At 40.6% G+C, this 13,338-nt stretch overlaps 1 protein-coding gene across 1 annotated transcript; it reads left to right on the top strand.

Moving 5' to 3' along the window:
• The first annotated feature begins 976 nt into the window (after window positions 1-976).
• Window positions 977-13,338, top strand: taok1a (TAO kinase 1a). The gene is made up of 20 exons (XM_005739359.1): window positions 977-1,494; window positions 4,918-5,166; window positions 5,577-5,648; window positions 5,753-5,854; window positions 5,969-6,014; window positions 6,117-6,213; window positions 6,328-6,441; window positions 6,898-6,989; window positions 7,184-7,277; window positions 7,392-7,473; window positions 7,576-7,737; window positions 7,855-8,055; window positions 8,176-8,304; window positions 8,593-8,829; window positions 8,935-9,063; window positions 9,194-9,397; window positions 9,536-9,775; window positions 10,153-10,365; window positions 10,489-10,671; window positions 11,123-13,338. Exons 2-20 carry the CDS (start codon window positions 5,035-5,037, stop codon window positions 11,657-11,659), a joined length of 3,066 nt encoding a protein of 1,021 aa, XP_005739416.1. The 5' UTR covers window positions 977-1,494; window positions 4,918-5,034; the 3' UTR covers window positions 11,660-13,338.

Raw genomic sequence — 13,338 nt, 5'->3', positions numbered from 1 at the left:
ATACATTTACATGTCAAATGCATGTCATTAACTCCAGTTGTAGCATGCGGCTGCTCCTCCTTGAGCTTGGTTCTGCCAAATGTCTCTTCCTGTTAAAAGGGAGTTTTTCCTCCCCACTGTAGTCATGTGGCTGCTCATGGCCACAGTGTGATTATGTGATTGCTGTTAGATATAGACCCTCTGTTGCATTGTACAATCTACCGAAATTACCTTGAGATCACTTGTTTTCTGTTAACTTGCGTTTGTGATAGATAAACTGCTACAACCTATCTTACATGTCTGTGTTAACATTCCCCCTGGGTGGCTTTGTGTATCCATTCATTTATTGTATTTTTCTGTTAGTTTTCATGTTCTTATTATTTAAGAAAACAAAACAAAAGCAACAAAAAGTGATGTGGAGCAATGAGTTGTTGCTTACAGACAGTTAACAATGGTGCCCCTATTAGGAAAGAAGTATTCCACTTCTGAATGGATGAACAAATAGATAAATTTAATATACAGTACACTGCATACAATGCTTCCCTTACTCACAAGGGGTCGCCACAGCGGGTAGCTGCTTTGCATATTTGAGTTGCCGGAGTTTAACGCCGGATGCCCTTCCTGACGCAACTCCCAAGAGAGTTGTGTCTCCTCACGGAATCGAAACAGCTTTCCCTTGTTAGGCAAATGTGTAATAAGCCAAAGATGTTTTACTGCCTCATGAATATACAGTACTACTGTGAAATACAGCTACTATCCACCTTTGGGCTCTCTAACAGTCTGTCTCAGTTCTATAATGTTCTTGTATTTCCCCATCATCGATAACCAAGTCCTTTCATTTAAAATACATATTAAATTTATAAAGTCCCCCCCCTACTCACATCTTATGCCAGAAATGTCAAAAGTGAAATTATTAAAAGTAACTTCGATAAAAATATGAACGTGATCGCAGGTCCAGTGTTCTTTAATGATGTTCCAGTGTCTCCGCCTCTGGATGTACATGGGTCAGGGAGAGTTTACAGCAAATTCAACAGGCAGGGCGGAACTGCTGTTTGCACTGAGGAGCACAGACAGCCTGGCACATACACACGTCTAAACGGCTGCGGTTAGTCTGCCAGTGTGAGAGGTTAAATCCCGAGGTTTTTTTCCCCCAACGATAAGGCGGACATTATCGCGGCTTGTTTAATGCGGTTCTGGAGGTGTTTGAACTTCCCTCACATTTCCCCCGACGCATTTCCACGAAGGGAGGCGGCAGCGGATCGCTCGGCAGCCATCTTTGGACCTGTCTGGGAGTGGGATCTCTGGCACCCCAGTTACTTGAAGGGTGGGGATTTTAACCTGTAACAATTCACAAATGTGCGCGTTATAATCGACTGACAGCGTGAAGAACCACAAGGATTTGGCGCACGAAGTTGCCTCGCTGGTGATGAAACTGAGGGGATACTTTTCAAATCCCAAACTGTTTTGAATTAGCGACATTCTCCACAGCGCTGAAGCCTGGCCTGTCAAAAGAGGGTGAGTTTCAGCTAACTGGCTAAGCTAACTTAGCAAACATAACAAACGTTAGCCAGCTAATTTAGCTTTTTCTTATAAGCGAGTTCTTACAGGTTGCTTAATTCCACATTATCCATGTTTATGTTCAGCTGTTCACGTCGTAAACACGACGCCAATTATGCTTGGGCTGTTTCGCCATATGACACGTAACTTGGCTAACGTTAAGTTTGGTGTGTGTAGATGACATCACACTCCCAAGCTGCTGTCTTTTTATATTTCCGTCTTTTTGATGTGATTTTTTTTAACACGACGCTTAAAACCGCTGTGGGAAAGTGTTAACTTTTAATGAATCCCAACCAAATAATCTGTGAAATTCCGGTTGTTTTGAAACTCTAGGAGGAGGAGACAGGTAAAAACGCAGCAGGTAATGCTGCGCTACTGTTTGCCTCACCAATCTTAGTTTGGGCAAACGTTGGATATTTTAAAGGTTTTCAGATCTATCGCCCTCATTCCTCTTGGGTAACTGGTGCCTAGTTACCAACTAACTTAATATACTTGAAGGCATAAAGATACACTGGCTACAATGTTACAGTGCCGTTTCTGTTTGTTTTTGGGTGAAACAGACGTAAACCCTGTGCTATGTTGTGCCATAGATTGGCGTGCCAAACGGAGGTGTCTTAAATGACCTCCATTACGTTTACATTTGTTTAATGGATTCTTCAAAGTAATGAAAACTACCTGTATTTTTTTTAAGTTACTTCTAGGACATGGAAAGAAAAAATGTTTTACTTTATTAAATTGCGGCGCACTTAAGAAGGCGTGCCATTGCTGCAATACCAAGATAGACAGATAATCACTAGTGAAAATGCTCAGCAAGGCCCATTCCTACCTCCCTATAGCTGCACGAACAGGAAATGCTGTGAAATGCAGCGCAGTGAGGGCATACATTGAGAATTCCAGCCCTCCAGTTCTGTTGTCCTGTCCTGCTGCATTCTTGTGCATGCATTTGTGCAAGTTGGAACACCAGGGTATTTATATTGTTGTTGATCTTGTTGTCTGTGTTTGTTGTTTTCTTCTTTTGTTTAATGAAAGTATCAGTTATCATCATTCTCTTTTGTGCTCACATGTTCACAAGTTGAAAATGCTATCATGAGATATGACAACAAAGCTCATTCATGAGAAACAATGTAGTGAAGAACAATGGCAATAAAGAGCCACAGTCCCACATGGTAATGGGGCTTTATTTCAGAGCTGCGGCTACAACTGTGTAGTATAGTGAGTTGTTCAGTGTTGTTGTGAGACAAAAGATGTCTGCTTGGAACTGGGGGCTGTTTCTCCCAGGCTGGGAAAGAAGTCTTGTGACTCTAGCGTCAGCCTTGCATCTGTTTGCAACTGATCATCTGAGCCGAATGGACTCAGTAAACTTTTCTCGGTGATCTTTTACAGTCTACATTAGTATTACAGTAGTGAAGCTGTTTCAAAGTAATAATGGAAATCAACGTATTGAGCGTGGTGTTGCGGGCTTAGTAATAATCTTTTATTAATTTCTGTATTTTTAAAAGGCAGAGACATCATGATAACCTGAAATTTAGTAGTTGATATCAATATCAGTAGAATTGCACGAGTCTCAATACCCAATTTGATGTACTTGGACATAAAATACCTTTAATCGCACAAAAGTCATTTTAAATCACTGTCATGGTGGTTTAAAACATTTAAAATGTTAACATTTTATTGATAGTTAGCCACTGCAAACATTTAGGTGCATGAGTGATTTCACAATGGCAGTGCCAGGTGTCTCCAAAAAGAAAAGGTTAGTGTATTTCAGGATAATAACACAAAGTAGTTCCACACGCTACTCATACTGCCTTTTATATCAATGAGTAGAGCCTGCGCTATAGTGGCCGCTATAGTCGTAGCCATCTTCCATGTGTAGTTTTTCCTGGGCTCATGGGCATCCTCCTCCTCCTCCTTCATCATGTAAAGATAGACTGGAACACTTGTAGGCGTTTTTGCCCCCATCACTTCCAGAAGAGTCAATACATACTCTGCCAGTGACTTTTGGCTGCTCCATTATTTCCTAAGGGTCGCCACAGCAGATGGATCGGTATGTTTGTTTTGGCACAGATTTTACACTACATTCCCTTCCTGACACAACCTCTCCATTTATCTTTGCTTGGCACTAGGCTTATACTAGCTTGTGACTCCTTAAACTAAGTTTAGTGTCTCCACTCAGTCTCAAACCAGGTATCTATTGCGTATAAGGTGAATGTGTTACTACACGATGGAGCAGTTATTGTGATGTACTGAAAAAAACGAACTAACAAAATGACTGTTGTTGGGGTTTTTTTTTTTCATAATTTTGGTATTGGCTTTGCTGACAATGAAGAGCTAACCATGTTAACCCCCATAACCCCAGTGAAATTATATTGAGCTTTTGATATATTATGTTAATCCACACACCCTACTGTGATTATTTTTTTGGTTATTTTGATCTATTTATTTATTTGTTGAATTTGTTTACACTCACGAGAAGGCGGCGCACTTGACTGCTTCCAGTAAGACACCACTTATGAAAAGGCACGCTGCTTTTCAGATGTCATTTTCCCACATGGTGTGAATCACAAACAAGTAATTTATTTTAATTCTAATGAGTGTTTCTGTTGTGGATATTCCAAAGTCAGGGCAAAGGAAAACTAAGCCGTTACTGTGGTATGACACCACTTTGAATAAGTGGTTTCAAACAATACTTTTAATAAACTAATAAATATAACCTTTGAATAAACTTTTTTTTTTTGCTGAACAAACCCTTTGATCACTTTTAGGAAGATGCATGTACGCTGTTTGCTGCGTTTGAGAATGTTTTCCATGTACCTGCAGGTTTAACCAGTCATCCCGTCACTGGAATACTGAGTTTTCCTTCAGTCATTAACACTGTGAAGGTGCTCAATTTCTCTTCCACGTTCAGGCTGGAGATGGGCAGCTCTCAGGCACGTCTTTGTATCCTCCTCACATCTTTTTGTGTACACACCAGTCACTGAAGGTGTGAGGCCAGTTTTGTTGGCCTGATTTCATTGCTGTGGTTACTATGGAAACAGGAGACTTATCTCTTGCTACCTCAGGATTTCTGACATCATGGTTAAGTTCATGCTTTGTTTAGCCTTCTCATGCCCACATTATTAGGCATGTCTGTTGCTCATCCGAACAACTAAGAGCTTTCTCACTTATATAGCCTTCTAATATGATATAATCAGTGTTAAGAAGTATTATTAGTAATTCAGCATTTAAGTGAATCTTACTTCATAACATCCAGCTTTCCTTTTCTTGTAGTGTGCTGTGCTTCACAGTCCATACAGTGTTGCTGTAGCTTTCTAATTTAGAATAGCAATGCATGTGTACATCTCTGCTAGTGTGTTTACTCTTGTTTTTTTCTTGTACTTTCAGTTCTGAACACATATGAAACCACTGTCCTGCAGATGAGTCATCAGTGGGGGCTTTCACGTCGCTGTCGCAGACCCAGATAGTTCCTGGCGGCAGCGGCATTGCCCCCAACCCCTAATTATGCCCAATAACAGTCGGGCGGGGAACCTCAAGGACCCCGAAATTGCTGAACTCTTCTTCAAGGAGGACCCAGAAAAGCTCTTTACGGATCTTCATGAAATTGGACATGGCAGCTTTGGTGCTGTATATTTTGTGAGTATTTAACAACACATGCATACAGACATACCCACAAATCAATTAGATGCGTGTAATGGATTTAGAAGGTTTTAATACAGATATTACGCCTAAACTTTGCTTATGTTAGTCAGCTTAGAGAGAACTGATTACCATAATGTTGTTCCCATGTTGCCCCAACATGTCTGCTTGTAGCTGTTGTGCATGTGACTTAATACCGATTGGCTCAGGTATCATGATATCACAATGGGGCTTTTTAATGTTGATTCAAAGCACATAGATATAATTTAATCTTTACAGTTTCATAATGCAAAGTTAATTAAGCTATATGGAAGTAGGACCTTTATTATATTGCCTTATTTATCTCGTCGTAGCTTAAATCACAAAAATCTTGACAATCAGTTTTATGTAATGTGTTTATTATTCAGGCACGGGACGTGCAGACAAATGATGTGGTGGCCATCAAGAAGATGTCATATAGTGGGAAGCAATCCAGTGAGGTATGATGACCTCAAATGTTCTATATTAGGTTAATAAACTGTTTATTCATGAATAAACTTGTTCTTGCTGTAACAGTCCTTTTGTTGTTTTACTGTTGTCCCAGAAGTGGCAAGACATAATCAAAGAAGTGAAATTCCTGCAACGAATACAACACCCAAACACCATAGAGTACAAAGGATGCTACCTACGAGAGCACACTGCATGGGTGAGGTTCTACAACATTGTGTTAATGATGATGATCTTGATGTAAGACTAATATTTATTAATTATTTAAGGGCCAAATATAAATTCACACAAAGCACTTCTGATTTCCTTACAGCTGGTAATGGAGTATTGCCTTGGCTCTGCTTCCGATTTGTTAGAAGGTGAGTGGAAAACCCTGGAAGAAATTACATTCCTGTATTTGCCATTTTTATCCCCATCACCTTTTTTCTTGATTTACATCACTTATTATACACCTTCTTCAGTTCACAAGAAACCTCTGCAGGAAGTTGAAATAGCTGCAATTACACATGGTGCTCTTCAAGGTTTGGCTTATCTTCACTCCCAAACTATGATTCACCGGTGAGTGTTTCAAGTTTTTTTTTTTAGGAGCATGCTGTGCACAGATTGCTTTAGCCCTCATGCACTGTGTCTTCTACGTCTTGCTATAACCATTTCCTCTCATGTGTTTGACAGAGATATCAAGGCAGGAAACATCTTGCTGACAGAGCCAGGGCAGGTAAAACTAGCAGATTTTGGCTCTGCTTCCATCGCCTGTCCTGCGAACTCCTTCGTTGGGACTCCATATTGGTAAAATTCAAAACATCTTACTATAATAATTTATCTATATATGTCTGTATATACCCTGTCTCCTTCTTAACAGATGGGCAATCTGTTTACAAGAACATTGTCACATATTAAACATAATTAACATCTATATGTGAAAAAACCTTCTAAATCCCCATTCTTTTCACTAAATATGGAAAGAAATGCTGCCAGACTAATGTTATTGCTACTTTCACACTGCGAGCAGCCAAGTTACCAGTGACCAATCATGGCCAGCGACATTTTTACAGCGTCATGGATAAAGTGCATTGCCTGAACAGAGTTGAGGCCAACTCAATTTTTACTTGTTGAGATTCAGATCTGTCACGTAGCGACGGCTGTCAGGTGCCCATTTGCAGCTTCACATCCCTGCCTTCCACTGGAATATGAAGTTAGCATTGTGAATGTGATGCCTTCTTAGTTTTTTGTTATTTTTTTCAGGATGGCCCCAGAAGTAATTTTAGCCATGGATGAAGGTGAATATGATGGAAAGGTGGATATTTGGTCTATGGGTATAACCTGCATTGAATTAGGTATGTCCTAGCTCCTTTGCTGTTGCATTGTTAGAATTCACACATCTGCTTTTAAACTTCAGTTAACTGCTCACAGTCAGCAGCAGTGTTTCTCACACCATTAGGTTCATTCAATTACTGATGTGGCTTTTTCTTCTTTCATCCTCACTTTCCTTGTATGCATTTCTTAATGTAACCTGTTTCTTGGTTCATAGCTGAGAGGAAGCCGCCACTCTTTAACATGAATGCAATGAGTGCCTTATACCATATAGCACAGAATGACAGCCCCACACTGCAGTCGAGTGAATGGTGAGTTTAGAATTGGATCCATATTTTGTTTTTCAAATTGAATAATGTCTATTTATTATTTATGTTGTTCTTCTACATTCTAAACTTTGTTCATATATGATCTCCCAACTGTAGGACGGATTATTTCCGAAACTTTGTAGATTCTTGCCTTCAGAAATTACCCCAGGATAGGCCAAACTCTGAGGAGCTTCTAAAGGTAATCAGCCAAAAATGATTGTGACCAATTTGTTATTGTGATGAATCCTTATAGACAAATTCATGAATTTAACGCAAAATGGCTTTTCTGTTGCTCGTCCAGCATGCATTTGTCCAGCGTGAGCGACCGGAATCGGTTTTAATAGACTTGATAAGCCGGACAAAGGATGCAGTACGGGAGCTAGACAATCTGCAGTATCGGAAGATGAAGAAGATCTTGTTTCAGGAAGTCCACAATGGCCCAACAACACAAGATGAAGAGGAGGTCTGTTTGAAATTGTGTTAACCCCTCCTTGCTTGCCTCTCTGCCTTTCATAGTATTGTGTCCTCTGACACAAGATGTGTTGTAATCTTGTTACTTTCTACTTTATTTTACTTTTAGGAGCCAGAACCAAGTGTGAGTAGGACCGGTACAGTGAACAGTGTAGGGAGCAACCAATCCATCCCCAGTATGTCAATCAGTGCCAGTTCGCAGAGCAGCTCTGTTAATAGTTTAACAGATGCAGGCGATGACAAAAGTGAGGCAGACATCGAAGGGGACCACACAGTAATGTCCAACAGCTCTGTCATACATGTCAAACAAGTAAGACATCTTTCTTTCACTTTTCATTGAGTAAAGTATTATTAGTATTATTCTCACTGGAGTATTGTTTAGATTGGTTCTAAATAGCCTGCAATGTCTGTATTATTGTGCACCTTTTAGGGAGAAGAGACGTGTAACCAAGATTTACAGACTCACAACCAGCCAACTGAGCAGCAGTCCCCTCCTCCACACACGCCACGGCCAAGAAGAAACCGTGAACACTTTGCCACAATACGCACAGCTTCAGTGGTAATGATGCTGTCATTTCATTTGTACATCATTGCTAACGAACTGTTTAATATCTCAGATAACCATGCATATACCTGCTGGGTGTTTCTGTGATTGTAAAAAGGCAAAAATATTTTCACCCAGTGTCCTCGTGATTATTAGAAGCGTTTACCTTAAGGCAAGCAATATATTTTTTCATGTAATCATCAGAAGTGTTTTGAACAAGCTTGCAATTAAATCTATTCACAATACTTGTGTGCCTTATAAACTTCATGTCTAAAGATAAGTATTTTGTCTTGTGTTTGCTAGCTCACTCGCCAGATTAAGGAGCATGAGCAAGATTCTGAGTTAAGAGAGCAGATATTAGGCTACAAGCGCATGAGGCGACAGCATCAAAAACAGCTGATGGCTCTTGAAAACAAGCTGAAGACTGAAATGGACGAGAACAGACTCCGTCTGGACAAGGAACTGGAGAATCAGAGGAATAGCTTCGCCCAAGAGATGGAGAAACTGATCAAGAAACACCAAGCGTCAATGGAGAAAGATGTATGCTTTCAGCTTCTAAGTGTTCATTAAGTGTGTTGTCAGTGTTATCATTCACTCACTGTTATTGTGCATAGAAAAAACTGATTATATTTGTTTCTTTATCAGGCAAAAACCTTTAGCAATGATGAAAAGAAGTTCCAGCAACACATCCAGAGTCAACAGAAAAAAGAGCTCAACAGCTTTCTTGAAAACCAGAAACGGGAATACAAACTTCGCAAGGAGCAACTTAAAGAGGCAGGCAGATTGGTGTTACAGACACAGAAATACATACAGATTTCTTTTTTCTTTTTAAACTAGCAGTTAGTAAACATTAATCAGTATAAATTAAGTGCTGGTAGTGACCTTCAGTCTGTTATTACTTTAGGAATTGAATGAAAACCAGTCAACTCCCAAGAAAGAAAAGCAGGAGTGGTTGTCCAAACAGAAGGAGAACTTCCAAAACTATCAAGCAGAAGAAGAGGCCAATTTACAGCGCAGACAGAGGCAGTATCTGGAGCTAGAGTGCCGCAGGTTCAAAAGGAGGATTTTGACTACTCGCCACAGAATCGAAAAGGATCTATTGCGAGAGGTCTGTACCTTTCTCTACCACTATACTGTTGAACTGTATGTTACAAATATTAAGTAATCCACAAACTAAAAATGGTCTGTTGTTCTGGAAGTAATCTTATCTTGTAAATGTTATTTATCTCCATTTGGACATCATTAGGAGCTAAGTAAGCGTCAAACCCAGAAGGACTTGGAACATGCTATGCTTCTCCGGCACCACGAGTCCATGCAAGAGTTGGAGTTCCGCCAGCTAAACAACATCCAAAAGACGAGGGCTGAGCTGACCCGACTACAGCACCAGACGGAGCTTACCAATCAGCAGGAGTACAACAAGCGAAGGGAGAGAGAACTTAGACGCAAACATGCTATGGAGGTTCGCCAGCAACCCAAAAGTCTCAAGGTCAGGAGAAGTTTCTGAACATGGGTGTATATTAAATATTCAGATGCTGATTTTAGTAAAAGTGCTTGTCTAGGCACTATTTGAATTATACTTCATCATGCTTGGGTCAGGACTAGCTGGAAAAAAAGATGCACAGATTTAGGAATAGAATGTCAGCCTCAGAATTAGGAGTGCCCAGCTTTATACCTCTTGATATTTTACCGTTTTAATGAAAAAAAACAGCAACAAACTGAATAGACTGTAACCCAGAATTACTTTAATGTAATGCTTTGTTTTCTGGTTGTACTTCCTCACTTCTAAGCATGCTAGCTATTATCTGTAGATAATAGTTGGGAAGTATAGTGCATATAGTATTTACTCCTTTCTCTACAATCTAGTCCAAAGAGCTACAGATCAAGAAGCAGTTCCAGGACACTTGCAAGATCCAGACTAGGCAGTATAAAGCACTGAGGAACCATCTGCTGGAGACGACACCAAAGTCGGAGCACAAAGCTGTCCTTAAACGGCTGAAGCAAGAGCAGCACCGCAAACTTGCCATTTTGGCCGAGCAGTATGACCACTCTATCAATGAAATGCTTTCTACTCAGGCGGTGAGTCTGGTAAAACTGTAAGACTGTTAGTCTCTTACCTGTAATGGATATGGCCACATCAGTAATAGTTGAGTATATGTTTTACTGCTTGGGCCCTGAATGTGATCTTCTCGCTGGTCTTAGCTTCGTCTGGATGAGACTCAGGAGGCTCAGTACCAAGCCCTACGAATGCAGCTACAGCAAGAGCTGGAGCTTCTCAACGCCTACCAGAGCAAGATCAAGATGCAGACAGATGCCCAGCATGAGCGTGAAAAGAAAGATCTGGAGCAGAGGGTGTCACTCCGAAGGGCCCTGCTGGAAACAAAGGTTCTCCGCCATAAATTATGTTCATGTTAAGATTTACATTTATATTTTCTTAAGCTATTGAGTCTCAGAGTTTGGATGTAAAGGGGCAAAATGCTCCTACCTTCAGTTAATCCAGTTTGTTTTACATGCAATGTGGGTGAAGTGCTGATGGGATTTACATGAGGTCATTGGCCTTCTCATCGTTATAATGATAAAGAGTTAATTCGTCCTGCCATACGAGCTGCAACATGATTAAAATGAGAGAAAGGGAAAACAATAATGTCCACTGTGTACATGTTTACTATTTACCTTTAAGCAGGTTAAAAAAGGGGGGGAAACTATGGCATAGTAGAGAGCGTCCTGGGATTTTAAGAGTCCTGAACATTACTTTAGTTGCCATGTTTGTAAGCCATAACAATATTGCGAACAGTTTAATATGAATTTCATTTTTTTCCCTCCTTTTCTGCTATAGATTGAGGAAGAAATGCAGTCCTTGCAGAATGAATGCTCAGCGCGAATCCAGAGCGTGCTGGAACGCCAAGCCAGAGAAGTTGAGGCTTTTGACTCTGAGAGTATGCGCCTAGGCTTTAGCAACATGGTGCTATCAAACATCTCTCCAGAGGCCATGGGCAATAACTTTCCTGGGGCTCAAGTAAGTTGGTGTCAACATCAGCAGCAGCACCCATCTGGAAGCTCTCAAGGTGCACACTGGGGCAGCAGCAGCTCAGGTGCAGGGTTCAGTCACCAAGGCAGTTACCATCGATATCACTCCAGTCCAGGAGGGGCATCTATGCAACATGGCTGGGGACAGGGCATACAGGGAGGAGGGGATTCGACACCATGGGGCCACCCATCAGCTGGAGTTCTGGGCGCACGCACTAGTGGTATTCAGAACAGCCCCCAGGGGATGGGAAGGACACCCTCGGGAGGGCACAGTGAGCAGGGAATGAGCAGGAGCACCAGTGTGACCTCTCAAATATCTAACGGGTCCCACCTCTCCTACACATAGATCCCTCATCAGCCATGGAATCAAGAATCCAAGTGCGGGGAATCTAAAAACACATCAAGGCAGAGCTCTATTGCTCCGTCTTTCTCAGACACTACCCCACCATTTACCATTTCTCCCATGTACAGATGTGGATGTGTGATGAAATAAATGTTGCTCAGGTCAAAAGGGCTGGAAAAAGCACAGCCCGCCCTCACGGCAGTTTATCGGCACACATACAGATCCTTAAAATTTATGTTGCATAAGCAGTTTGAGTGTCAATATGTTACTTTCATTTTTGTTTAGTTACAGTTCTCTCCTAAGGAGGATTTAAAAGAATAAAATAAAGAAACAAAAAAAACATAAGTTTGTGCTACTCACAGCCATTGCTCTCATTTTGCACATGAAACACTGTTAAAAGCCTTTGACATGTGTTAATTTTGTCCTTTTTTTAAATGTATCAAACAATCACAGAACTGATTTTATTCAGGACCTCCCTTCTTCACTCTCCCCATTCGTATTCAGTAATACACTGGGCAATTGTTTGATGGTGGTTACGAACGCAGCAGAGTGAGTGAAGATGCTTGTGATGCCAGCCTGCTGTAATGGTCGTCATGATGACTTCGATTCCTCTTATCTTAGTTAGTTTTCTTTCCTCTACCAAAACGAAACATTACAGATTCAGAGCCAAATAATCTAGTCTTAACTGTTTCACACATGCTACAACTATCCTACAGTGCCTTTTTAACCTATGATAACTGAAATTAGTCTCAGATCTTTATAGTTTAAATTTCCTTCTTCCATTTCTTATCAGTGTTAGCTTCTTTTGTTTAGCCTATTTTAGCAGGTTTTCAGACATTTTCCTCAGATTCTCATATTCAGTACAGTTTAAGTCCTATGTATGTCGAGAAACAGAACATTGCTGGTGCATATCTGCAACCAGTTCTCATGCCTTCACATGGTACTTGAGGGGGAAACCCTTGCGTTACAGAGAATGTCACTGTACATGTTCTCAGAAGGAATTGTGACTTATTGGCCTTCATAAAGAATCCTAATAGACATCTGTTTATTTTTATTAGTGCCTTTTAAAACTGCTGCCTTGTTCAAAGCACTTTATACAACTAAATGTGTGTGAGATTTAATAGTTGACTTCTTTTCGCAAAGCACCTGGTGAGTGATCATTGGTACGCATATTGTTAAGTTTAGGAGTCAGACTTAGATGTGCTGTGATCCATTTTCTTTTTTTCTTTAGAGCAATTTCCCAAGTACAGAGTACAACTACACCCAATACAATTGTAACTAAGGAGATTGCCAGTCAGTGAAGCTATGGCTGTTGTTGCTCTCAGTTGTGTTTATGTTAAATTCAGAGTGAAGAGAATATGTGAGGATGGTGCTTTTTTTTGTGTGTGTGCGCGTATGTTTTGGCTAGAGTTTCTATGAACTGAAGCGATTAAACTGGAGAGTTTATTATGGCAGGCAGGAAGTTAGAGTTAATTGTCATGACCATAACAGCAGGCTTGGCACAACTAAATATGAAAACACTGGGCCCAAGTAAGCAACACTAATAATTTAAAAGGTGCTAAGTTAATAATGTTACACCAAGTCATTGAACCCCAAAACTTGGGTGACTGAATTGAGCACATGCTTGCATTTTGACGTTGTAGCATGTAAAACTTAGTCAGTGCACAGTTAAAAAAAAAAAA

The sequence above is a fragment of the Pundamilia nyererei genome, unplaced genomic scaffold (assembly GCF_000239375.1).
Source record: "Pundamilia nyererei isolate P.nyererei 1_Seehausen unplaced genomic scaffold, PunNye1.0 scaffold00091, whole genome shotgun sequence".
Taxonomy (NCBI): Eukaryota; Metazoa; Chordata; class Actinopteri; order Cichliformes; family Cichlidae; genus Pundamilia; species Pundamilia nyererei.
The sequence above is the reverse complement of the archived record's forward strand: the minus strand, read 5'-3'. Positions and strand labels throughout refer to the sequence as shown.